Source organism: Zeus faber (assembly GCF_960531495.2).
Source record: "Zeus faber genome assembly, chromosome: 16".
Classification (NCBI taxonomy): domain Eukaryota; kingdom Metazoa; phylum Chordata; class Actinopteri; order Zeiformes; family Zeidae; genus Zeus; species Zeus faber.
Genome location: NC_137202.1, coordinates 11,720,348 through 11,746,800, shown reverse-complemented (window position 1 = coordinate 11,746,800; position 26,453 = coordinate 11,720,348). Strand labels below are relative to the sequence as shown.

The 26,453-nt window shown below is 42.0% G+C and overlaps 1 protein-coding gene across 9 annotated transcripts in view; it reads left to right on the top strand.

Moving 5' to 3' along the window:
• The first annotated feature begins 417 nt into the window (after window positions 1-417).
• The window catches only part of col13a1 (collagen, type XIII, alpha 1), a 57,612-nt gene continuing 31,576 nt past the window's right edge, over window positions 418-26,453 (top strand). For 7 of the 9 annotated variants that reach the window (XM_080016556.1, XM_080016555.1, XM_080016557.1 and 4 more), the window contains exons 1-16: window positions 418-438; window positions 5,723-5,758; window positions 10,351-10,401; window positions 12,084-12,119; window positions 12,612-12,638; window positions 12,995-13,021; window positions 15,047-15,073; window positions 15,414-15,440; window positions 15,684-15,710; window positions 19,537-19,599; window positions 21,168-21,260; window positions 21,491-21,532; window positions 21,710-21,727; window positions 21,878-21,904; window positions 22,220-22,264; window positions 24,271-24,297. In XM_080016556.1, the coding sequence (XP_079872682.1) occupies window positions 5,738-5,758; window positions 10,351-10,401; window positions 12,084-12,119; window positions 12,612-12,638; window positions 12,995-13,021; window positions 15,047-15,073; window positions 15,414-15,440; window positions 15,684-15,710; window positions 19,537-19,599; window positions 21,168-21,260; window positions 21,491-21,532; window positions 21,710-21,727; window positions 21,878-21,904; window positions 22,220-22,264; window positions 24,271-24,297 (558 nt within the window). In that variant the 5' untranslated portion in view covers window positions 418-438; window positions 5,723-5,737. Of the gene's footprint in view, window positions 439-5,722; window positions 5,759-10,350; window positions 10,402-12,083; window positions 12,120-12,611; window positions 12,639-12,994; window positions 13,022-15,046; window positions 15,074-15,413; window positions 15,441-15,683; window positions 15,711-18,870; window positions 18,913-19,536; window positions 19,600-21,167; window positions 21,261-21,490; window positions 21,533-21,709; window positions 21,728-21,877; window positions 21,905-22,219; window positions 22,265-24,270; window positions 24,298-26,453 lie in introns of all 9 variants that reach the window. The other 2 variants (XM_080016550.1, XM_080016552.1) reach the window with 2 other exon arrangements.

The window sequence follows — 26,453 nt, the reverse complement described above, 5'->3', positions numbered from 1 at the left end:
AGGAATATGTTCTTAAATACAGATAGAATGAGAGATGTTTGATGGACATGTGGTATCAGGGAATATGATATTTGGGAACTGCGGAAGTGCGGTTTGTTATTAAGGTGGACCTGAACGACTTCATGCATTATCTTCATGCCTCTGTTCTCTAGCTGTGGAATGCTGTTTCCTTCTAGGTGCTTGCTTGCTTTACTGAACCCTGAAGGCCAAATCAAAATGGATTCATGCATAGAAAAAATTATACTATATGCAGATAAATGCAGATATAAATAACCTTTGAGCAATGGTTTTCAAAATAAATTGCTCACCATTTTATTCTGGCCTGGCATTCATTTTGCAAATGTGGACTTTTCTGTCATATTGGAAGTTTGCTTTCCTTTTGTACCAATTTTCTGTCACCCCCTTTTTCAGGGTCCTCCTGGACGTGCAGGCTTTCCGGTAACTTGTCTTTTAACTTCTGTCCCGAATTTCTCTGTTTGCCTGTGTGAACTGTGGGCTCTGTCTAGATCTCCCTGCTCTCTTTATTGAGAATGTTGAGAGTTGATTTGGAATATAATGACAATTCACATAAAATAATAATATGAGGCATAAATTGGATCATATGGGGAATTAAAAAGTGAATCGGAATGATCCGTACCACTGCACAAATGACAGCTTCTCAGTAAGGAGACATCGGTTGTAAATGAAAAGAAGGGACTGAGTTCATACAGAGCTTATATATACATTACAACATTGGACTGCTGTAAAAAAATCTGTATAAACTCGGACCCTCTTTTTCTCTCTTTACACTTATATTTCTTCTTCCTATTTTTTCTGGCTTTCCTATCACTCTTAACACATCTAATCTCCTCCAGTGCTGAAAACCCCCACAGCCTCCAAGATGGCGACAAATGGTCGTCCAATATCTGACCTCTACCACGAGTTGCCACTTCCGACCAGAAACCCCCTTCTTAAGCTCGTAATACAGTCTGAGGCAGAGACGGGCCTCGTTTTGAGGAGTTTTTTCTGGTGGCGGGGTAGGGGGTGGCGGTGAGGAGTTATAAGAGATTAGCTGATAGTTTGTGTCAAAGACAGAATGAGATTCTTTCCAGAATAAATGATTGATGATTCCTGTCAACTGGAAATGAAATCAGGAGTGGAGTTCAACTGAAAGGATGTTTTTTTTTGGGGGGTTTTTTTAAATGGGACCTCTCTGAATTTGAATCAGCGTGCGATGTTTCCATAGAATGTGGTTTATTTCCAGTGTGATTTTTGAACAAAGGAGAAGAATGTAGACCTTGAGTGATCGATGGATTATAAAAACATATTTCCACCCATAGTCACACACACACACACACACACACACACACACACACACACACACACACACACTATGGACCTAAAATATTGACGTATCGTTTTAACATCCATGTGGAGCTGACCACAAGAAGCCGTTTTCATGTAATTCACCCTAATGCGTTGGTTATTGACTTATAGCCACATAGTAAAATCCATCATTAATGTAATGTAAAACCATTAATATTTCAACCATAATATATTATATAAATATATTCTATCTCCTATTAGTTACTAAATACACATCTGCAAATATGTTCTGGCCGTGTCTACATTTCGGCTGTAGTAGTGTAAGTAGTGGCAAGTGGGTGCAGGTGCCGTTGGTCAGCCATTTGGTGTGTGTGTGTGTGTGTGTGTGCGTGCACGTGTGCGTGGAAAAAAATGGTAATTTATATTCTGTGGTCGTAAAAAATAATCAGTTTTGCTTTAATCCTCTAAAGTGCGAAAGGAAGTCTTTCGATCATGGAAGCCCTGAGTTAAAATCAGAACCTTGGACAGAGATCGCTGTGATCCTGTTTAAACCAGCCAGTCTCCCGAGACTGTAGTTGAAAAATATATGTATTTATGTATTTATTTATTTAATTCCCAGTTGACTTAGACAAGCCGACCAACCATCTCTAGGGAACTTCTTGTTTTTCCGAAAAGCAAAACACCTTCAGTTTTAACACTGAAACATGCTGCTGTGTCTTTGGTGCCAATGTGCTGTTGCTCAGCATTGGGATGTCAAATGACCAGAAAGGTGAAATAAGATCACACTGAACTAATCTGTGGGGGGGAAATTCAGGTGTTTCATCATATCAATCATCAATCAATCATACCTAATTTCATATCAAAACAGAGAAAACTCACACACACTTAAATGAATCAAGTTGTCCCTCTTCTGGGTCCCTGGTGACGACACTATGTTACTTAATTGGTTTGAAATGCTCCATGGCACAGTTTGAAGACTATTGACGGACATGATAGATGTTATCAACACTTAAGGACTCTTGGTTGCAGATGCACGGCCCACCACCAGAGGGTGACGTCAGTTCTGTAGGAATTATCAATTTCATATAATGAAGTCATTGCAGTTGTTATAGATTGCAACATATTTCAGATTGTTACAGATTGTGATTTATTGTAACAGGTGGTAACAGAATATAGATTGTTACAGGTTGTAATGGATTACATATTGTTAGAGATTGTAACAGATTACAGATTGTAACAGATTACAGATTGTTACAGATTACAGATTGTAACATATTGCATATTGTCACAGATTGTAACATTACAGATTGTTACAGATTGTAACAGATTACAGTTGTTACAATCTGTAACAACTGTAATACGTTTGTTTTTGAATTGTTACAGATTGTAATAGATTTCAAATTGTTACAGATTGTAACATTACCAATAGTAACATATTACAGATTGTAACATTACAGATTGTAACATTACAGATTGTTACATATTGTAACATTACAGAGTGCACAGATTACAGATTGTTACCGATTGTAAAAGATTACAGATTGTTACAGATTTTAACAGGTTACAGATTGTTACAGATTGTAACAGATTACAAATTGTTACAGGTTATAAATGTTACAGGTTATAACAGATAACAGATTGCTGCAGATTGTAACATTACAGGTGGTGACAGATTGTAACATTACAGGTTGTTACAGATTGTAACAGATTACAGATTGTTACAGATTAGAGTGGTACAAATCTTAACAGATTACAGATTTTAACAGATTACAGATTGTGACATTACAGATGACAGATTGTAACATTACATATTGTTACAGATTGTTACGGATTGTTACAGATTGTAACAGATTTAAACAGATTACAGTTTGCTACAGATTGTAATTAACAGATTGTTACAGATTGTAACAGTACCGATTGTAACAGATTACAAATTGCTTCAGATTGTAACATTACACATTGCTTCAGATTGTAACATTACAGATTGCTACAGATTGTAACAGTACCGATTGTAACAGATTACACATTGCTTCAGATTGTAACTGTACAGATTGATACGGATTGTAACATTACAGATTGTTAGATATTGTAACATTGCAGAGTGCACAGATTAAAGATTGTTACAGATTGAAAAAGATTACAGATTGTTACAGATTGTAACATTACAGATTGTTACAGATTGTAACAGTACCGATTGTAACAGATAACAAATTGCTTCAGATTGTAACAGATTACAAATTGCTTCAGATTGTAACATTACAGATTGATACAGATTGTAAGAGATTACAAATTGCTTCAGATTGTAACATTACAGATTGATACAGATTGTAACATTACAGATTGTTACAGATTGTTACGGATTAGTACAGATTGTAATTTAAACAGATTGTGATTTAAACAGATTACAGATTGCTACAGATTGTAACAGATTACAAATTGCTACAGGTTGTAACATTACAGATTGTTACAGATTGTTACAGATTGTTACGGATTGTTACAGATTGTAACAGATTACAGATTGTTACAGATTGTAACAGATTTAAACAGATTACAGATTGCTACAGATTGTAACAGATTACAAATTGCTACAGATTGTAACAGATTACAGATTGGAGCAGATTACAAATTGCTACAGATTGTAACAGATTACAGATTGCTACAGATGGTAACATTACAGATTGTAACAGTACCGATTGTAAAATCTTACAAATTGCTTCAGATTGTAACATTACAGATTGCTACAGATTGTAACATTACAGATTGCTACAGATTGTAACATTACAGATTGTAACAGTGCCGATTGTAACAGATTACAAATTGCTTCAGATTGTAACATTACAGATTGATACAGATTGTAACATTACAGATTGTTACAGATTAGTACAGATTGTAACAGATTTAAACAGATTACAGATTGCTACAGATTGTAACAGATTACAAATTGCTACTGGTTGTAACATTACAGATTGTTACAGATTGTTACAGATTGTTACAGATTGTAACACATTTAAACAGATTACAGATTGTAACAGATTACAAATTGCTGCAGATTGTAAGAGATTACAGATTGCTACAGATGGTAACATTACAGATTGTTCCAGATTGTAACAGTACGGATTGTTACAGATTGTAACAGTGAAGATTGCTACAGATTGTAACATTACAGATTGCTACAGATTGTAACATTACAGATTGTTACAGATTGTAACATTACAGATTGCTACAGATTGTAACATTACAGATTGTTACAGATTATAACAGTACCGATTGAAACAGATTACAAATTGCTTCAGATTGTAACATTACAGATTGTTACAGATTTTTACGGATTAGTACAGATTGTAACAGATTTAAACAATTACAGATTGTAACAGATTACAAATTGCTACAGGTTGTAACATTACAGATTGTTACGGATTGTTACATATTGTAACAGATTTAAACAGATTACAGATTGTTACAGATTGTAACAGATTTAAACAGATTACAGATTGCTACAGATGGTAACATTATAGATTGTTACAGATTGTAACAGTACCGATTGTAACAGTTTACAAATTGCTTCAGATTGTAACATTACAGATTGTTACAGATTGTAACATTACAGATTGTTACAGATTGTAACATTACAGATTGTTACAATCTGTAACAATCTGTAATGTTACAGATTGTTACAGATTGTAACATTACAGATTGTTACAGATTGTAACATTACAGATTGTTACAGATTGTAACATTACAGATTGATACAGATTGTTACAGATTGTAACAGATTACAGATTGGTACAAATTGTCACAGTTTACAAAATGCTACAGGTTTTAACAGATTACAGATTGTAACAGATTTTTAGACTGATTTATCACTGAAAACATAAAAACATTAAAAAAAAGGTGAAGATACTCTATTTCACGATGCTGATTGAATTAGTTGAATATAGTTTGAATATAGCAGTATGAGCGTATTTATATTGTCAGTGGGTATTCCAATTAGAAAATAATACATGCATTTTTATTATTGTATTGTCTTGGGCATGCCTGCATCATCGTAGCTTTAACCCTTACAGTTTGTCTGTCATTCTAGCTAATTTAGGCCCTTAACACAGGTGAATTAAAACAGATTATTATCATACACCTGAAATGGATACCCTGATCTTTTTCACCATTCCAGCACACAATTTTTTCACACAATCTTTGCATTTTTCACAGTTTGCAGGGGAAAAAAACTTTTTTTCATGTTGTTAATGTCTATGAACAAAAGAGACAATTTGTTAACCGTAGCAAATTCTAACTAATTCTAAAATCTTCCCAACGGCTATCGATGCAATGTGGAATGTCGTGGTATCCTTTCAGGGGTGTAGTATTTGGAGCGAAACCTCATGTTGACTGCTGTTTTGTTTGGCTTTGCGTTGCTTAATAGGGTGACAAAGGAAGTATGGGAATTCCTGGAAGAATGGTGAGTGGCACAGTATCACGGCATAAAGTACTTTTCTCCATGAGACAGGTCACTGGGCACAAATGCTCTTTGTTGCATATTGGTCATTTTAAGGATAGCTGCACAGGCTGTCAAAAATGAGGAACATATCCTTTATTAAATGTATTTATACACTCTGGAAAATGTTTTGTATTAACTATGCTGAGTAAAGGTTAATTATTTGGTATTTTACAGCAATGACAATTTTATCTATTGATCTAGGAGATCTATGTTTGTTAATAACGTCTTTGGAAGAAAAGACACAGATAGAGACTCTGTATCTAACTTGAACACTCAAATGACATCATCATCCATGTGGGAATCCATAATTGAAACAAGGTAATCTGTCTCAGATTTAGAGTTATGGATAGAGGCGCATATGATTTTAGTGTTAAATGAAGGGTATTTTTCAAACCAGGCCTTATTAAAATGTTGGTTTCCATCATTTATAACTGTTCACAACACCTCACTTTCATAACACCTTTACTCTTGAGTCTAACAGGGTATACAGTATTACACTAAAAAAAAAATCATAATTTAACATTCTTTCAGGATTTTATTGACTGGCTACATTCACAGTAATGCAAGAGACTAGAAACAGGAAGCCGCGTGCTCCCTACTGGCAACCTGCTAGCGCTACACTCTGGATGTACTGTAGAAGAAGAAGATTATTTATCACACCACAACACATGCACTTATGCGGCGGCGGCGACCAACACACACACACATGCTTCAAATGGTGGCAGGTGAAATGAGTTCTCTGCTTTCAACCCATCCTGGCTTGTCCTTCCTCCGGGGAGCAGTCAGGAGCAGTGGGCAGCATACAGCGACGCGCCCGGGGACCAATTACAAGTGTCCATTGCTGGTCAGACAACGATGTTCTGCATGTTTTTGGTGGGGGTCCTAACTGATGTTACAAGGAGGAAACCATGTGAGCACAGGGAGAACATGCAAACTCCACACAGAAAGGCTCCTAATTGGGAGATAACCCACTGGAGCGCGGTGCCAACAGTGCCCCAGGCGGGAATTGAACCCAGGACCTTCTTGCTGTGAGGCAGCAGTGCAATGCACTGTGCCAAATGCAAAAACAAGTTAATAATAATGTTATAAGATATGTTATAATGTTATAATATATAATGAAAAAATATTCCAAAAATACACTAAGACACATCCAACTTTAATGGAGTTTTAGTGTTTTTAAATCTTCAGATTTAAGTTTTAAGGCTTAAAACTTTCCCCACTGGACTGCATTGAAGCACAGTGAGAGGCTGCAGCAGAGTGGAAAGTTTCTCACTAGTAAACAGTGAAGTGTTCAGTGAGGTTTCTTTATGAACAGCTATGAATAATAGGAACCAACATTTTAATCAGGCTGAGGTTGAAAAATAGCAAACCTATGCTGATGAATTGTACATCCTACAGCAACTTCTACAGGAGCCTTTGCCCGTAAAACATTGCACCATTTTTCATTTACACACAGTTGTCAAAACTGTGGTGAAGTTGATAAAACATTCCCTTTATTCCGGAGGCAAGTCCCCACCCTCACCCCCAGGGTGGGCCCTCCATATCATGTGTGTATATTTTGGACGTGTTTCAAGGCAATTCTATCTGCAGCATATGGATAAGATTTTACCACTTTACCCCCAGCTCTTCTGAGCAGCAGAGGATTTCCACTTTCTAGGGCCGTGACCTCAATGCATCACTTGCTTCAAAACCCTCCTCACACTCAACGTGGAGCACTCAATAATTCTAATTGTCTAGAATGCTGTGGTCCTTAGGCACCTAATCACAGAAATATTTCTGCCGTTATTATATATATATATATATATATATATTTATTTATTTTTTGGTTCTTAACCCACATACCAGACATTTATGCTTGTTTTTTTGACACCATTACTCTCAGATCGCTCGGACTACCCCGCTCCCAAAACCCAAAACCCCACCATTACCATTTGACCACCTCTGCATGTCCCGTGCCCTCTTCATATCTCTAATACCGGTCCCTCTCTCTTTCTCTCTCTCTCTCTCTCTCTCTCTCTCTCTCTCTCTCTCTCTCTCTCTCTCTCTCTCGTATTTCTCTTCCTTCCCGATCCTTTGCATGCGACTGGTTCTGCTGTGATTGATCCCAGGGCTTTAAAGGACATGCAGGGGGGAAGGTAAGTTTAGCAGCATCTAGAATTAGGACAAACCCTTTCTCTTCTACAAGTTTGCAAAAAAACAATGTATTCCACAATATTTATCACATCTCTCTCTCTCTCTCTCTCTCTCTCTCTCTCTCTCTCTCTCTCTCTCTCTCTCTCTCTCTCTATCTCTCTCTCTCTCTATCTACATATATACACACACACACACACACACACACACACACACACACACACACACTGTATATATATATACACTGTATATATATTTACCCTGTTGGCTTTGGCTTTATGTCTTTTTTGTTCTCGTTTCTTAACATTGGTCATCAGAGTTCACTTGCAACAGTCAGTCGCAGTGGCATGAGTAGATCAGAGTGCACCGCCGTATAAATAGGTTGTCACTTAAGCCACAGCTAGGATCAGACGTAGTGGGTGGCGCGTTTTGGCGGCTGGGAAGTGTAGACATGTGCACTGGAAAGTATACAGTATACAGGTAGCAGATGAATTATGTCAGGATTCTTTGGGTAGTGATTCTAAAAAGGCACAAAGGTCACATTCTGAAAAGGATTTTCCCACCCTGGTTGGATTACTTGCTGTTGTACATTATGAAACACAATCTTAAAAATTGGTCCCAAATAAGTGCCTCTACGCACTAATTTAAGACTCCCTAAAGTGAGTGGATTGACTTTTATATCACTTTTAGGCCACAGTCGTGCACATGAAGAGGTATTGAGTCGAAACCATGGAGGGAACACTATAGTTCACTGGCTGACCATAGCATCATGTAGAAGACATCGCTAACACCTTGACAAGCTGTGAAGGAATGCGACTGTAGCTTTGACGGCCTCTCAACTTTCTTACACACCACATTTGTAAAAGCTTTTATTTCACGCCTTCCTATTGTTTGTGTCCAAGCCCGAGGCAGCAGCTCTGCAGATTGGCTTTCAACAAAACGCAGTGTGATTTGTGACGTGCGAGGCCAATGTGGAAGGTGAAACGTGCTGCATTCTTCAGTCATATTTAAATTAATAGCCATACTTCTTTTTTATGGTCCTCTATAGTCTGCCCTTTTTTCCATTTCTATGAATTGTGACGGGGACTTGTGAGACAGCAGGGATAGTAATGTGACTTCTTGGAGAGTGAGAGAGACAATGCGGTGGAAGTGAGAGAAGTATGGCGATAGGGATTCCACTGCCAGGAGAGAGAAAAAAGGGGGATGAAGAGCTGAGGAGCAGATCAGGAAAGACGACTTGGCCGCGCACCTTCTCTATAAGCACCGTCCTGATGATTACACTGTAGCGTCTCCAGAACGCCACACTCATAAAACAAATTGGTTGTGTGGTTTTCCTGTGCAGGCATGCGGGCCAATTAGACTGGTAAACACAACCAGAATCAAGAGGGAAAAGGGAGAGAACCCACTACCTCGGAGAGGGCAGAAAAGGGCTCGGAATTAGAATGGCAGAGTACTCCTGTTTTTGTAGGCGGGAGACAATTCCATTTGGAGCAAAATTAAATGGATGAAGCCCTTGTCTGCTCGCTATTTCACAGCACTTGGTTTCATGACTGTGTTTGCTTTGGCTGCTTGCTGGTGCAAGTCTAGCTTGTTACATGGGCCTGTCTCAACCACAGTAATCCAATCCCTGGACAAAGGTATATCTGTAGATTTTCACCTTTTCTTGCCTGCTGCGCCTCTCTCTCCATCACCAAGTAGGATACAGTCGCTCTCATTTTCCACCAACCACCTTTCCATTTTCTCCCCGCTTTTGCAATAAATGCACTGCCAGTTGCATCAACCCAACGGTGTGAAAAGAAATGCTCACCATCCCCAAGAAGGCATGTGTTCAGAAACCCTTAAAGAATCAACTTTTCTTTCGGTGGATCAAGTAGGTCCTTGGTGATAGAGTTTCCTTTGGAGAGACATAAGATAATTAGGGAAAGTGCTGGTAACCGGAGTGGGGCCAGTCTGGCCCCGGCGCTTTTGTGCGATTTAGGGTCTACGGGGGGTTCATGGACCCCGGCCGTCATGGTGCAAATCAGACGTTTTGTGCCAGAGCCGGAGCCCAGAGGATCTCTGCTGTTTGCACAGCACTGTGGCCGAGCTTTCAAATGAAGTTTTCAAGTTACGACCTGCGGTCCCTAAAAACATAACCCTTTGCACCGGGCTGGATGCGATAGTAAATTTGGACACTAACACTTGCATGTGCACCCAAGTGCCATAATTAGATGAGGAGAAGTGTTTATGTGTTGGAACTAGAAACACCATATGCCTAACATATATCAGATGTAGTATTTGCCTCGTTCTCCTATCACCATTCATCACCGTAAGAAAACACCAGATCCCTTACGGTGCTGCATCGAGGTGGTGAGAAAACTAATGGTGAATTGTCTTTCTCAGGCTTTGTTTTATCTTCTCACTGTCATTTGCTCTGTCCGTAGGGAGCACCAGGGGAGCCGGGCCTGTCCATCATTGGGCCGAGAGGACCTCCTGTAAGTGTCTTCACTTCAGCCTACACCTAATAAAGCCCTGGCTCACGTTTAATGGCCGCTCCCTCTCGATACGCTCCCATTGAATCTGCAAAAAAAGAAGCGTTTTATTAGCCAGCCACCGTGGCAGGATGCTTTTGTTTAACATATCAGGATCGTAAAACACAAACAACAGGACTTTTTGTTCAGTTGTGTGAATTGACCAATTTGATAGAATTGGAAAGAATCGGCTTACGGTTCTTTTACTTTCGCAGCTAAACCCTTGCGACTCAAGAATGTCTTTGAATACAGTATGATGGGGGAATACTGTGTATGGCAATGACTTAATTTGGAGAAATATCACAGATTACTTGTGAGGGCTCAAAATCTTGACTTGATCACGATGGGTTCAGTTCCTCAGGAAGTCCAAAGAGCTACTTCCTTACAATGTGGGGAAATGTAAGATGTCAATAAACCAATTCTAACTATAATTGACTGACTAACTAACTGGCTGTTAATGAGATTCAATCCGCTCGAGTCTTGACTTTGACGCATCAGACATCATCCTTTACTCTCATTTCCAAAACAGCTGAAACATAATCTGATGTCACCATGAGCGGCAGGATAAGCTAGGATAAGATAGGATAAAGATACTGAAAGATAAGGATATCCCTTTACATAAAACAAACAAAAAAAACACATTTCTCTTTCCTCTTCTAACTTTTTATTTTGTTCCATTTAAGAGCGGAGAATAGTGGGGATGGCACAACCATTATTCGTAGCCACTTAAGAGCACAGGACATCTGGTTTTCACATCAGTAATTATTACAACTTTGTGGTGTGTGTGTGTGTGTGTGTGTGTGTGTGTGTGTGTGTGTGTGTGTGTGTGTGTGTGTGTGTGTGTGTGTGTGTGTGTGTGTGTGTGTGTGTGTGTGTGTGTGTGTGTGTGTGTGTGCGCGCGCGTGCCCACTCTTCCTGAATGATAATTGCCGTTTTTAATGAATAGCAGGCTGCGCACAAAGTGGGCCGCAGTCGGAGACAAAGGTCTGAGCATAAAGGGTTCAGTCAGTCCGGCAGAGGCACGTCAGGATCCCAGCGGGTTGGACCGACTGAATATTCTCCAGTACTGAACTGGTTTCAGACCCGGCCAGGTTCCTGGATAGACCAGTTTGGGGGATATCTGCAGCATCAGTCATACACAAGAACGATATCAACATCCAAATTAATATTTCCCAAGTCTATGTGAATGGAAAATAATTATGGCTATTTTGTATATACTGTATATTTTTGTGTGTTTTGCAGTTTTTGTTTACTTGGCTATTTTTTATAGATAGATAGATGGATAGATACTTTATTTATCTGTGGAGGGTGCAGTGTCACAGCAACTCATATTGAAAAATAGCCAAATAAAGCAATGGAAAAATGTGAACATATACAATAAAAAACTAATGGTTACTGTAACGGTACACAATAAAATATGACAATATACATCAAACTTAATGATTAACAAGAAATAGTCCCCATAGTCTGTGGTATCACTTCCTCTGTCAAAGTCAATTACGGCGGCGTCCAAAATGCGTAACCGCATGGAGGGAGGGCGACAGGGGAAGGATGTTGTGACCCCCCTTTCAGCAGGTTTCCTCATCAGACTCTCTCTGAAACCTCAAAACACACTCATTCTTTTTTTTTTTTTTTCTCGTTTTTAGGGACAACCGGGAACCAGAGGATTTCCAGGCTTTCCGGTGAGTTAAGTAACTGTATTTTATTGACAATGCAGTGAATAAAATAGTACCGTGTGGTCCAGTGATTATTTCTTTTAAATTTAATCTTTTGACTAGTTTTCTTACAATAATAAATGTTAAATGCTGTACTAGTTAAAAAAAAAATACCCCCTGGTTTAGTAAAAATGTTTCTAAACATAGTTATTACATTATTATTACTGCTATTTTTATTACATTATTGTAATCATTATTGTAATATCATTGTTATTACATTATTATGTTATATAATCATTATTATTTCATTATTACATATTGATGATTATCACTATAATTGTATCCATAATATCGGAACCTTTAGAACTTTGCAGAATATTTTGTTTCATTTTACTACCATTTCACCCCTAAAAAAACCCATGAAACAGAAACCAACACAGTAGTCAGAGTAGCGACGCCTGTGTATTAACCTGTAATCATTGTTACCTAAACATCTCCATCTCTTCTTTTTCACTCCAGGGTCCGATTGGGTTGGACGGCAAAGCTGTGAGTAGCCCCACACACACACACACACACACACACACACACACACACACACACACACACACACACTTCTTCGTAAAACGTGATAAAATTGAGTAATGTAGTCGTTGTTTTTTTGGTGTGTGCCCAGAACCCGGCACCATATGACATGGTAATGAGCCTAATTAAGTTAAGAATGATTGTGGTCATTATTGTAATAAAATCTCTATTAGTGCCATTAGCGCCATTTACTGGCTGCTGTTAAAGATGTTATTGGTATTTTTTAAGAAGTCTGTCCAGAGGAAAGTCAAGGCCAGGTGTCTGTTTAGATCTGGCTTTAGTTGATTTACCACCTGCACTGGCTTTGTGTGTTCACACAGGGACAGAACGGACTGAAGGGAGACATGGTAAGCGCAGTTTGATATCCAATTTAAATACAAACAGTATGTTAGACCCGTCACACGCAGACAGGTTAACACAAATAACCTTTTTTTTCCTATTTAAGTATAATATAAGAAAGTTGTTTACCCAGTTAGTACCGCGATTCCACTCCCCACAAAATCTGTAAAATAAACCCAGAGTAGCGAGCTTTATTTATGTGCAGAGTAATGGGATGGCGGTGGTCGTCCTGTTTGTATAGGAAGACGATACAGAAGAGTTAGGATGTAGGTTTCCACACTCTGGAGGGATTTTTTTGAGTCATGCACTCTGGCTGAAGAAGAAGCAAAAGAAGAAGAAGAAGATGAAGAAGAGTCTGCACTTTACGCCTACATCCAAACACATTATGAAGGAACGAACAGCTTGATGCTCCATCATCAGGTTCTCTGACATCCTTCTGGACGGCTAAGGATGTAAATAATGGCTTCGCTGTTATTCTGCTGTTACCAAGCCAAAGAGAAGCGGTGGAGGGTTTGGGGTGGAGGTAGAGGATTTAAGTAGGGGTGGGGGTTGGCGGTCCACCGCTTCTCTTTGGCTTGGTGAAGCCTTCACCCCAACCCCAAACTCTCCACCCCAAACCCTTTACCTGAACCTCTACCTCAAACCCTACACCCCAAACCCTCCATTCTAAACCCTCCTTCCAAAACCATACACCCCAAACCGAGATCTCAACCCCAAACCCTTCACCTCCCAACCCAAACCCTCCACCCCAAACCCAGATCTCAACCCCAAACCCATCACCTCCAACCCACACCCTCCACCACGACAAACCTGAACCTCCACACAAACCATCCACCCCAAACCCAGATCTCAACCCCAAACCCACCACCTCCAACCCAAACCCTCCACACAAACCCTCCACCCCAAACCCAATCCCTCCACCCAAACCCCTCACCCAAACCCTCCACCACGCCAAACCTTCATCTCCACACAAACCCTCCACCCCAAACCGAGACCCGAGACCCCAAACCCTCCAAGCTAAACCCCATCCTCCACCTCCCAGGGCCGCTCTAGACTCAACGATGGCTTCAGAAAACAAGAAACGCGCTGAAGCCGAAGCCACTTCAGTGGGACCGCTGGAAAACCCTCCGGTTCCTTCCTCTCTTGCTCCCCGGCATATACACGTGTTTATTGACAACTTTTCTCTCACAGACTTGTGGGAAATCCGGGGCCCGACTCTGGGCCAAGCTCAATAAAGATACATTTGTTAAAGAAATAAAAGCTTCTCTAAAAGCCGTCCCTTTTCGGATGCTGCGGCACGAGCTATTCTGATGTCCAAACTCTGGCTTTTATCACACCCTCTGGTAGTTGGAAAACCATTAGTCTCGGCCAGACGGTGGGAAACCGTCGCAGTGGTGGGAGGGAGGTGGAGTTTTCTTTGGGGGGAGGGGGGGCGTTATTTTTTCTCTTTTTGTGCCAGCTTGGATCATGTTTGCAGGGCTCTTGTGTTTTTGGGCTCACATATGAAGGAGGAACCCTGCGCCAGTTTATTCAAATGACACATCTTCCCAGGAGCCAGCGTTGGGGCTGGATATTGCCGAAATAAGGTTGAATGTTGATTAATGGCCCTATAATGAGCCTCTTTTTCTAACCCCCTCCCGCTTCTTCCTGACAAACGTCAAACGGTGTTGAGAAAGGGGCTTTTGAGGGGGTCGCCTGGCGAGTGTTCAGGGGTTCTATGGCCCCTCCAAGGTCCCGGGTTTGGAGGCTCCGTGGCCCGTGTGTGTGTGGGGAGGGGGGTTCGCTGGCATGGGGTGCGCTTGATGTGTCCAACTGGGCCCTTCAACCCAGTCCATTAATCAAGTGTTTTGGAGGCTCTGACAGATACTTAGAGTGGCACACCCCAAGTCACGCTGAATGGACCTGTGTAGAACCAGTGATTAGGATGGACTTCCCAGCAGCCACGTCAACACCATGATGGATTCTTTATGTTTTTTGGGGGTAAAATCGGAATCATTTCCTAATCAGTCATCCCAATGTTTATTGTCTTTCAGGGTCAGCGTGGTCCTGAAGGGCAGCCAGTAAGTTTTTTTATTTTAGATCATACAGCATGTACATCAAGAGTGTTCAACTATATTCTGTTGGGGGCCAGGTAACTAATCAGTTTCTAGATAATATTCTCAGATTTTATATTCTCAAATGCATCGAGTCATATTGTTGTTGGTACTTTATTTCTGAAATGCAACTACATTTAATCGCGAGACTTTTTGTTTTACAAATGTATTCAAAAGGCCAATCCGTGTTAATACATGGGCCACATTTGGCCCGGGGGCTGCCAGTTGAATAGGCCCGTTGTACATTGAATGACTGCTTGCGTTTCCCTTTCTCATCCTCATTTTGTGGCTTTGCTTTACCCTCCAGGGTGAACCTGGACCCAAGGGGGATAAGGTGAGATGGGATTTGCAGTAGCATGAAAGTAGGCTATGAAATTGAAATTCTGTGAACCGGTCACACTGGAATTTTACCAGATAGATCGATTCCCAGCAGTGCATGCAATTTAGAAAAAAACAGTAGACTGTACCACAAATTCTTCAAACCAAGAGAAGTAAAGAGTGTCAGAACAATACGTAACATTTTAATTCATTTATAGCCCTGATTGCGTCTGATCTACTATTCCCTCACTCTCTGTAGGGCATCTGTGGAGACTACACACACAGGGTAAGGAAACAGTGTTCCGACTTTGTATTGGTATCACCAAAACCTTTCCAACACCAATGCTCTACAGATGTTACGTCAACCCGTTGATATTACTTTGGAATAACTTCACAGCATTTGTTACTCACAGCATCACTACTGGTATGAAAAAAAAATCTGTAATTAATGTTGTGACGTATATATATATTTTTTATATGACTATATGTTCCTTTCCTCAATATAAGTAAAAAAAAAAAACGATCCATGCACTTTCAGCCATAGCGTCTGTGGCTGCTGTGTGAAGAATTTTTTTTTGCCGACCACTGACTGGTTATTTTCAATAATCAGTCAGTGGTCAGTCAGTCTCAAAATTGTACATCTGGCTAAAATATGACGCAATTCCAAACCTCCCATGCAAGTATATTAATAAATGACCCCATAATTCAGGAGAGGAGGAATGTTTGTGTGTTCTCAACCTCTTGAATGCAAAAGTTTAGTCTTGCAGCAGTACGAAACATATAGGTCGTTCCAAATTATCTTGTAAGTTATTAGAGGTTTCATTTGTCCAAATCTAGATACTGCTAAGCTACACTCTACTTCTCTGTTGTAATCATTCCAGCAGATAAAGTGAGGGTGCTTCCACACCAACCCTGTTTGGTCCGTTTTAATCGAACCATGGTGCGTTTACTCCATTAGCCGTTGCGTTTGGAGAGGTGAGAACACACATTCGAACTCTGGCGTGAACCAAACAATTGAACCGTGGTCCTCCTGAAAAGTGGGGACTCGCTCAAGTTCCAAGTGAACCACGGTTCCGTTCCTTACATGTTAGAATGTAATCAGACTTAATATAGGAAACAAACCAAAATACTGTGCATTCTCAACATCTGTTCTTATTTGGTTGGAACACCAAATCCTAATAATATATGCAATATGCTGCTGTTGCTCCGTTGTTGTCCAGGTATGATTTTCTGACAGAAAGTGATTTTCTCTCATTCATGTTTTCTTTTATTTTTCTTGATTACGTATTGAAATAATTTCTCCTCACCACCCCAGTGGCATTACAAGGCTTCATGTTAAGACGGAGGTATATATGTCTGCTACATAAGTTGAAAACTGATGTGGATTTCACACGCTACTGGGAGACTGCAGTTTGTTATGAATGAAAAGCCAAGCCCCTCTATGGACGCAGGGGCCTCCAAAGACTGAAAAAGACGCGCGGCAGGAGTGCGCGCGGCAAAGGGCAAATAGTGACGCCACTGCTGGTTGGTTTCATTTTCCCTCGGAAATCTTCTGTCCAATAGAGGAACGACCCGTACGACCATGTGTCATTTGTTTACAAATTTTTGTTTTTCGCTTAAACCTGTTCATTATTCAGTTAGAAGCATGTTGTTTGAAAGCAACGGAAGTGAGTGGTGGACGGTAAAAATTCATATCAAGGTAAAATGTTCTGCAAAATGTCCATAACTGGTCCAGACTTAAGCATATGGCAGATAGTGGGAGGCTCTTGTAATAACCCAGTAGAAAAGAGAGGAAGGAGCAGCGAGGTGTAGGTCTAGACAGACGAATGTCTTGTTGATGAGTAGCACATGCAGAGTGTTGGAGTGCTGCGATGCCGCTTGGCCCCGGTGTCTCTGGGGCTCGGCTGTTTGAGAAGAAAACAAGGCAATTACCCACTGGCTGCCAGAGCGGCATGTCAACATGCGATAAGGCCCTGCATGTGGGGACGCCAAGAATAAGAGTCTTTTTTTTTTCCCTTCAGATAGCTTAGTCAATTACAGCGTAATTCCACCCTTTCACGTATTCAACGACGGCTGTGAAGATATTCGAGGCGAAGTCTTGTTTTTCTTTTTCATACGTAAACTTGTGCTACCATTTCTGAGGGCTTGGCATCAAAGCTCTCGGCGTGACAGCGGCGGAGCATGTTGAAGCTGTTTTATAGGTTATCGGCCGTGATATACATCTCCCGACCGCCGAATGTTTTGGAGATAAGCCGTGTGGTTCAGGATGTGAGCTCAGTGAAGGAACAAACCATGGTCTTCAACTTGCTGGAGCTGCTTCCTCAATATGTTCCATGTGTATTCACTTGTTTTTGTGAGAAAATTGAGGGGATTGGGAGGGGTGGCTTTGTGAGCATCCTTTCAGACCTAAAGGTCGGGAACCTTTCCATGTGTTGGGTGTGATGATGGACGTGTATCTCGAATTTCAGCAGCTCTTGCGGACAACCTAAATCTATGTTGCTTTACAATTAAAATGAACACATTGTCCATCACCACTGTTATTAACACTGAGCGGAATACTTGGAGTAAGAAATGACCGTCTAACTGATGTGTAGGGCCTCCATGTGCAGGACCTTCCTCTGAAAACCCTGGCTGCCTTGCGCTCCAGTCAGGCTCTGATGTTAAAGGTTTGTGGGTGACTAAATAAAGACCCTCCCGTCATCCTTGGAAGTGGAGTAACACAGTCGTGCCGCAAAGAGAGCTGAGTGGGCTCTCCGATACCCTATGCTCTCCACCGAAAAACAAGTCAATAGGATCGTGACCTTTCGTCCCAATGTTGGGTTGAGAAGTCATCATGTCATTGGCTTGGGATTTTACCCAAAATGCGACCTAAAGATGAATGTCTTAAAGGGCCTATAGCTTGAAGTGGCAATGTGGTTGTGCATTGAATGAATAAAACGTTGAAATCACTATTTACTGAATCAACGTTATGGTCTCGGGTGACATGAATATATGTTAGTAAATGTGGTGGACTGCTCAAAATGGTAAGGGACGTAGCAGCAGACTTGCCTACTTTTGCCAACTTTTGTTTCACCCCCTTTACTTATATATGTCACATGCTGTACATATTTCCCTTGAACTTTCTTCCTCCCTTGAAATGTCTTGCAATTAAATCCAATCTAAATGTTAAATTTGCATTCGGCAACTCTTTGAATGATTGATCACACGGCTTAAGAAAGAATTGGGCTTTCACCCTGCGGCAAAAGCAAAAAAAAAACCTAAGCTGGAAATATGTACAGCGCATAAAAAAAAGTAGGCAAGCCACATGCAGCCTCATTCTGCATTCTGTAAGTGGAAAAACATACAAAACCACACACAGAGAAACCCAAATGGTAATCAGTGGGGCTCGTTCCTTTTCCTCCACATTCCTCTGAACTTGTATCTGATCATGCCGGTCGTCCCAACAGAAGCGGCGCATTGTCCAGCCCTGTGTTGGACAGTCGGCCACAGTAAGTCTGAAAGTGTCCTGCGCTGCTTTCTGCTCAGCTCTCTTTGTGGCAAGACTGGTTCATTCCCACATGATCTCTGCTCAACTTCAGTCTGGAGGCCGTCATAGGAGGCGCGGTGGGGGTGGAGGGGGTTGTTGCTGATGCAGGAGGTTGATAAGTGGTTAAAACCAAAACCACATAAGTGCAGCCATACCTCGGGTAAGGCACGCGGGATTGGTCGTCGCATTGCAAACCACCGATAAACCTTGCGTCACAATCTGGCTCCTACTCGGACTCTGCATCAGCTCTACTCCCGCCACCTCCAACCCCCAACCCCCGCCGAATCGACGCCCGGCCTCCAGCCTGCGGCACTGGCACTTCGCGATGCCTCTTTTCAGTCTCTCTTTTATTTCCTCTAACCTTTCTTTTTCTCAGTTCTTTGCCTTGCCATTTTCCTTGCGTTTCACTTTCCTGTTTCCTGTTTTTTTCCTTTTCTTCTCTTTTCCCCTCCGTACCCTTCCTCCTCCCTCCTCCCCCCGATTCTTTCCTACTCCTCTCACCTGTTTCCGTTTCCCCGGCCTCCTGTGACCTTTTTGGCACCGCTGGCCACCCGTGCCTTGTGACCCCACCCCATCCCCTCGGCAGATGTTGCCCATCACCGTGCGCAACATGCCCTCAATAAGCCCTCTAATCCTAAAGCGCCTCAAGGTACAACTCTCTCTACCCCACCCCTCTCTCCCACCCACCCTTACCTGCCACCCCTGCCCCGAAACCCCAACCGTCTGTGCAGGGGATGCCAACTGCCGCCACCCATCGCCCAGCGCTCCCCCAATGCACATATCATGTTTTCCACTGGAATCGCTGTTAGTGTTAAGTGATATTTTGGTCCGCCCAACGCCTTCATGGCCAGAAAACCACAACCTCCACAAACACTGTAGACAGGAGAACGACAAAACCTTCATTCGACTCATTGGAAATAATGTTTTAGTCAAGCCAGACCCCTGTTTTGGCGGGAAGTGATTGTTCCCCAATCCCCAGATCTAACTTTCACTTCCGTCTCTAAAAGAAGAGCCTTTTTGGCCCCGCCATGGGCTCAGCGGGTGCCATACCCCCCATCGGCCAGAGTTGGCCCTGTTGGCATCCGCCCTCCCCCATCTTGTTTTTTCTACCAGGTGTGCAGTCCGCTGTGTGCCAGGACAGAATACCTTGTTTGGAGACAATGCTACACACTGTAGTAGAGTGAAACGAGCACGAGCCAGATCCCATCTCCCCCACTGGGTTGGCTCCAATCTGCACAGAACCAATCCAGTCGACAAAGGTGGAATGTGCTCATTTGCCAGACCTGCGTCCAGGAACACAAATCATAGCTGGACACTTTGTTGTACATGGGGGGGGGGTCATAGAATAAAATCGAATGCGGACAGATATGTTCCGGATTATCTCAAAAAAAGACCCGATGCCAGAACTTGGGAAGGCTTCCCGGGTCCGAGCTACTGTACGTGGTGATTACGGAGCACCTGAACGAGGGCCAATTGCTTTCGCTAAGTCCGACCACATGTGAAAATAAATCCCCATACTGCTGCCGACTCTATGCCGTGCCGTGTAGAAGATGTTGCTTTCCACAGAACGTTGAGCATTGATCTTTCCAGACATGCCCTCGTAGGAGGGCTAAGAAGAAGCCACTCCAACATGATAGACCTGAGCAGTAGGTCATTAGGACCCCAAAAAAGCAACAAAGAAACTGTTGTTGCTACAGGATGTGTGCTAGGCTAATTCATTTCAGTCGAGGTGGATTTTTTTTTCTCTCTCATCATATCCTGTGCTTATTGAAAATGTCCTTTATTTGATTATTTTAGTTGTGCTTTGAGGGCTGTGGCTTTTTGAGATAATTTCCAGACCTCCTTCCTACCTCTGGTAGCCTTCAGAGTAACCACACAGACTGATTGAGCCGGTCAGAAAAAAAAAAAATCTCACTGGGAAGATGGAGTCAGATAAACCCCCATAGTTCAGACTTTGGGGGGACGTCTGGTAGTTGTTGTGTCTTTGGTACTGTAAGACCAGACTTATTCACAGTGCCAGAGTCTCCAAACAAAGGTAGAAAGTGCTGTTGTAACCGCTTGTCCTGCTTTGTGGCTTAACCTTCGCCCTGCAACACCAAGCCTTCCCGTTCAGCCCGTGTAGAGTGTGGAGCTGCTGTGCCAGCATGTGCTGCGGTACTGTATGGTGCATGGCGACCCGCTGGCCCCCATGGCAGGTTTTGACTCTAGGTCTCTCAGCAGGGCGAGCCTGGAGCGCAGGGCCCACCGGGACCTCCCGGACTCCCCGGACCACCAGGGACCCCTGGCCTGGACGGAACCAGTGGCCCACCGGTCAGTCCTCGCACAACGGCTCTTACTTTTTTCTGTCCACATACCAATCACTAGGCCAGAAAACCAGTCTGAAAAGTCTAAAAAAGTAAAAGACTATGTTTCAGGAATGCAATTCCATTTTCTAAAGGAAAAACAATATGAAGTCACATATCTACAATGAAAAATGTGGTTTTACCAGTTGTTATAAGGTTTTATTTATTCTGGATTTTTGTGCATTTTGTTCAACACAGGGAAAACCTGGGGAACCAGGAAAACCAGGAAAAGACCCAAGGGTGAGTTTGGCCTACTATACTGTAGGTGTGTGTGTGTGTGTGTGTGTGTGTGTGTGTGTGTGTGTGTGTGTGTGTATATATATATATATATGTATATAAATATATATATATGAAAATGTTGGAATGACATTTTATCATGTTTTTTTCTGATCTGTCTCTTTATCTTTCCCCTTACAGTTAATGCCAGGAATGAAGGTATACAATAAAATAATAATAGAAAATGATATAAAATAATAATATTGTCAATACAAAATAAACCTAAAAATATAACAATGGTTGATATGCTGTATTTATGTGTTCTAAATCTATTCTAAATATATTTTATGCTCTTTATTATTTTTTCAGGGTGAACCGGGTGTGCCGGGTGAAAAGGTGAATTGCTGCTAACATAGAATACAATACAAAACAATGCACTTGTGTATATACGTACGTATATTCCCATCCATGTGTGTTGGTATTTGAGAACAAATATTTATAAGTATTATTAGTGTAATCTGTCAACCTGTCTGTAATTGAAACTATCAGGGGTTTGATTTGATACGCCTCCACATGAAGCTGCTCAGGTGTTGGTCCATTCGGGCTCTTTCCTCAGCATAGACTCTGCTTCAGACCTGTACTGTTGTCTGTCCTGTTTTTTACCCACTAGCAGTTTTGTATATTTTGTCTTAACTCTGTGTTTTTCCACAGGGTTACCAAGGAGACGTCGGCCCAGGGGGTCCTGAAGGCCCCAAGGTGAGCCACTTCACTGCTGTTTTTTTTTTGTTTTTTTTTACTGATTTTGCATCTTCACTGATTGAATATTCATTCATGGAATATCTAAATTTATGGAGACCAATGCTTTCCCTGTATTGTATCTGAAATCTAGCCTTTAGATTAACGCAATTAAATTTTTTTAATTTTTGAGTCCTTGAATAAATATTGGTATTGACACACACACACACACACACACACTAATGAAGAAATGCGTCAACTCTTGAGTTATGCCACTGCTGGGACAGAGAGAGACTGAGAGGTTGTTTTGAAGAGTTTGATCAGTTTGGCTCATTGAGATCAATATCTTTTTGTGAAGAGAGATTCTGAGAGAGTATCCACACATTACATAAGAACAGTTACTGATAAATAAGGAAAATATCGGCAATTTCAAATGTTAAAATCACCAACCAGGGCTCATCAATCCTGTGATCGGTCATGATTTATAACCATGGCACTACTTCAAGTAACTCGGATAACAAATGAGTTTGATAGTTGATAGGTTGAAAGGAACAAAAGAGAGTGAGGGTTGAGAGGAGAAGAGGAAATGGAGGCTGATTTACTTACTGTATGACATGGTTTTTGGATGAGGCCACATATATAAACCTTGAGATTGTAGCTCTGGGTTTCTTTCTATTTTTATTTGACTGATGTCATTTTGTGGTCCTGCTACAGCCATTCCCAGCTTCCGTTTGGATTATTGCCTTGTAAACGTCAACCACGTTTACATGTTGTGAAAATCCCCCAAAATATCTATTTTTTGGCAATAGATTCAAGATTCAAGAGGTTTATTTGTAGGCATCCGTTGTGTCGTAGGTCACTGGGGAGACGTGAGGTGTTTTATTTAGATTTAGGCTCTGTTGCTGTTTCATAAGGTTATTTTTATAACCTACCATATTTCCTCTAATAGTGACCGAGGCCTTTATTTACCTCAGCTGCAGAGGATACCAGGCCTTTATTGGAAGCAGGCTGATATTAGAGGCAGGCTATTCTATCCAGTTCCCTCTGTTTATGAAGTATATTTGATCATATTTTTTGTATGAATTTCAAAACAAACTTCCGTCTGGGTGCAATTCCATGCAAACACATGTATGGTGAAGATTGAGAGAGCTGGTAGCTACCCCAAAAGTCGCACTTGAGGTGGTAGCCGACGGGGAATTACAGTTTCCCTTGAACGCAGCACTTCCTGCTTTGGAGCAGTGGAGAGCGGGAGCACTCAGGCCAGGGAATTTGCCCCAAGAAGCGATTCGCGATCTGCTACGCAGCAGTAGGAAATGGAGTAAATGAAATAAATCTCCCATAAAAAACACTGTTTTATTTGCTTTGTTTGGAGAAAAAAAAATCGCTCCGATGTTGCTGCGGAGCTGTTCCCATGCAGAGCTCCGCAGCTCCAATCAGTTTTTCCCCGGTCTGTAGTTGGGGCAGGCTTTTATTTGTTCGTGTCAACCACGCCCCCGACATTTATTAGTGGCCCCGTTTTTATTTGGGGAAATACGGTATAACCTTTTACTCTTTCTTTCCTCTGTGGCACAAATAAATCCACAAATTATTTATTTTCCCCTCCTCAGCCATACATCACTCTTTATGTAGTTGTTTGGAATTGGCTTTATCTGCATACAAAACAAGGCCTGTGTTGATAATAAACATAAAATATGGTTATGGATATGGATTTTGCATTTCAAGGCCATAGCGCGTTATTTATTTTTTAAGAGTGCTGGTAAACTGCTCCCTGCTTTACCATATAAATGTAAATTCACGCTTTTCTAGACAGGGACGAAGGGGGAAACTCCCCTTGGTTTTGAGTGTATTGCGCCATCTTGTGGCTGATAACAACATTGGTTTTCCCGAACAGAATTCTAGACCGCTTAACTGAATAAAGTCTATGACAGGTTGTTGACTATGGCTGTGCTAAAATCCTGCTCTGTCGTTATATCCATCCTAAGTGCTGATTCATGTCTTTATTGTTTTTTATTCTTGCCCCTTCCTAGGGATTGAAGGGAGACCGCGGGATCCAGGTAAGACCGTAAAGCTGTTTTATATTCCGTACTATACCGCCAGACGTCATGTCTCATGCTAATTCGTTTCACATCCTTGGGCTCCGAGGGGAGAACGTCCTTGGGATTAAAGCGATTGATCAGAATGGCAAACCAGAAAAATGTGACCAGAACATTAAAATGTCCCGAAAAATGTGTCTTTGGTCTGCTGTGGTCTAGAGCAAGCAGAGGCTTTTTCAGATGTCTGGTTGAGATATCAGGGCACTTCAAAAAGCTCCCCGCCACCCTGCAGGTTCAATTCCCCTCTGGTTCCCATGTTCATGTTTTATTCATTTTCAACCTAAAGACCCTCTGCAGTGCTGGGACCTCCATGATAGAAGGCCTCCTAGGCCGGTCCACCCTGCTACCCACCCTTAAAAAAAAAAAAAAAACGCGTGCTGGTTCAGGTCAATTCCATGGTGAAGAACTCACTCTCTGGCCTTGAGCCCTTTGCTCGTCTTTTGTCTTTACCTCCCTTCTTCTGCTGTTCCTGAAACTGTGTCTCCATTTGTCTTGTAGGGGGGTGAAGGGAAGGAGGGCCTCCCCGGGGAGAAGGGAAATAAGGTCTTTTGGAAAGCTAAGGGTGGCGTTGCATGAGCCATGCGTGCTGGGGGCCTTTTGGGGCACGCATGGCAAGATCGCTGGATACCACCGCCAGAGAGAATTTAGACTTATAATCCCTTTGGCACTTTGACACAACAATGCACTGACCTTCTGACGAAATAAAGGTTGTATTTATTTTTAATATCGGATCTGTTTAATCTTAGCATTCGGTACCATGTTTTCTATTGTCTACACAAACAAGTGGAATTGTATTGAAATTCCACTTCCTATCGTATTTACATTGAGTGCAGTGACACAGGATGTGTAGCTTCACCTCTCTGTACCACTGATGCTGTAGGGATCAATGGATTGGGAAAAGATCTAGCTGTGTGGAAGGATATATTTTTATCTTCCTTACTCCCTGAATTCCAGCGTGTCTGTAACCATGGCAACGCTCCTGTTACCACAGTAGCAATGGCAGTAGCAGCAGCAGCAGCAGTGTGTGTTTTCACCATTAAGCCCCATGGATCAACAGATTAGAGAAGAGCAAAAAAGAGAGAGGGGTGGTGGGGGCGGGGGGCTCCGAGGAAGGTACATATGGTTGGTATCCACAGGAAACAGTGAGCTGGAAGAGTTTTTATTGTTTTATAATAAAGAGAAAGTGCTTTTCCAGGGCCAATCCTTCAAAGTCACAGTACGGTCGCAGAAGGGAATTGGGCTTTGTGACAACCCCGAGGGGGGCGTCTGTTCCGTATATATAATCCCGCAAAGCCGTCTGGACTTAAATAAAAATGGAGCAGGTAGAGAGGCCTTTGCGGCATAACTCACAACAATTAATATCTACATGGTAGATTGAAGGCCACGCTGCCCGGGCCTCGCCACAGAGGAAGCAGACCAGACCCCGTCCACTGGTGAATGTCTCCTCCGCTGCTGCTGCTCTTGAGTTCCTCCATTACTGTTACACTCCGGATGTGTGTCCGCCCCTGGTCTACTTTATCCTAATTCAATTTAAAGCTCCCTCTTATGAAACGTCTGCCGATTTCACTTTTCCCTGGCAGCTCACACACGGGCACTCAAGAACAGGAATAAGGTTGATAAACAAATTGTAGATATTTTGACTGGGGAAAAATAAAGTGGTGTTTAGTGGGAAGTGGTATGCAGTGGTACGGAAAGGTGGGAAGTGGGTTTGACACAGAACCGGTGTTCCACGGAACGGCCGAGCTGGACCTGTGTCAGCTTGGCAACACAGCTGGCGAAATCCCCGGGAGGCGAGATCGGGGTGACGAAAAGTGGGGGAAAGACGGCAATCAACTTCTCCATTCATCCGCCTTCCATGGCGCGCGGAAGTTTGAGCTCCGTCTTTGGCTCCCATTAAACAAACGGCAGAAAACGTTTCAGCCCTAAGCAATACGAACAGGGGTGCTCCCATTCACAAGGAGTAATTGGACTGTAGGAAGACGTGAAAATGCATTCCGATTCAACATTTTCATCCTATTCTTGGCTTGTTCTTGGCTCTCGGGTTTTGCGCTTGCGCCCCAGCCGTTCTAGGTTCAAGGTGCGGTGCTACTTTGTCCATTTTGCCCAGGCCGAAGTCC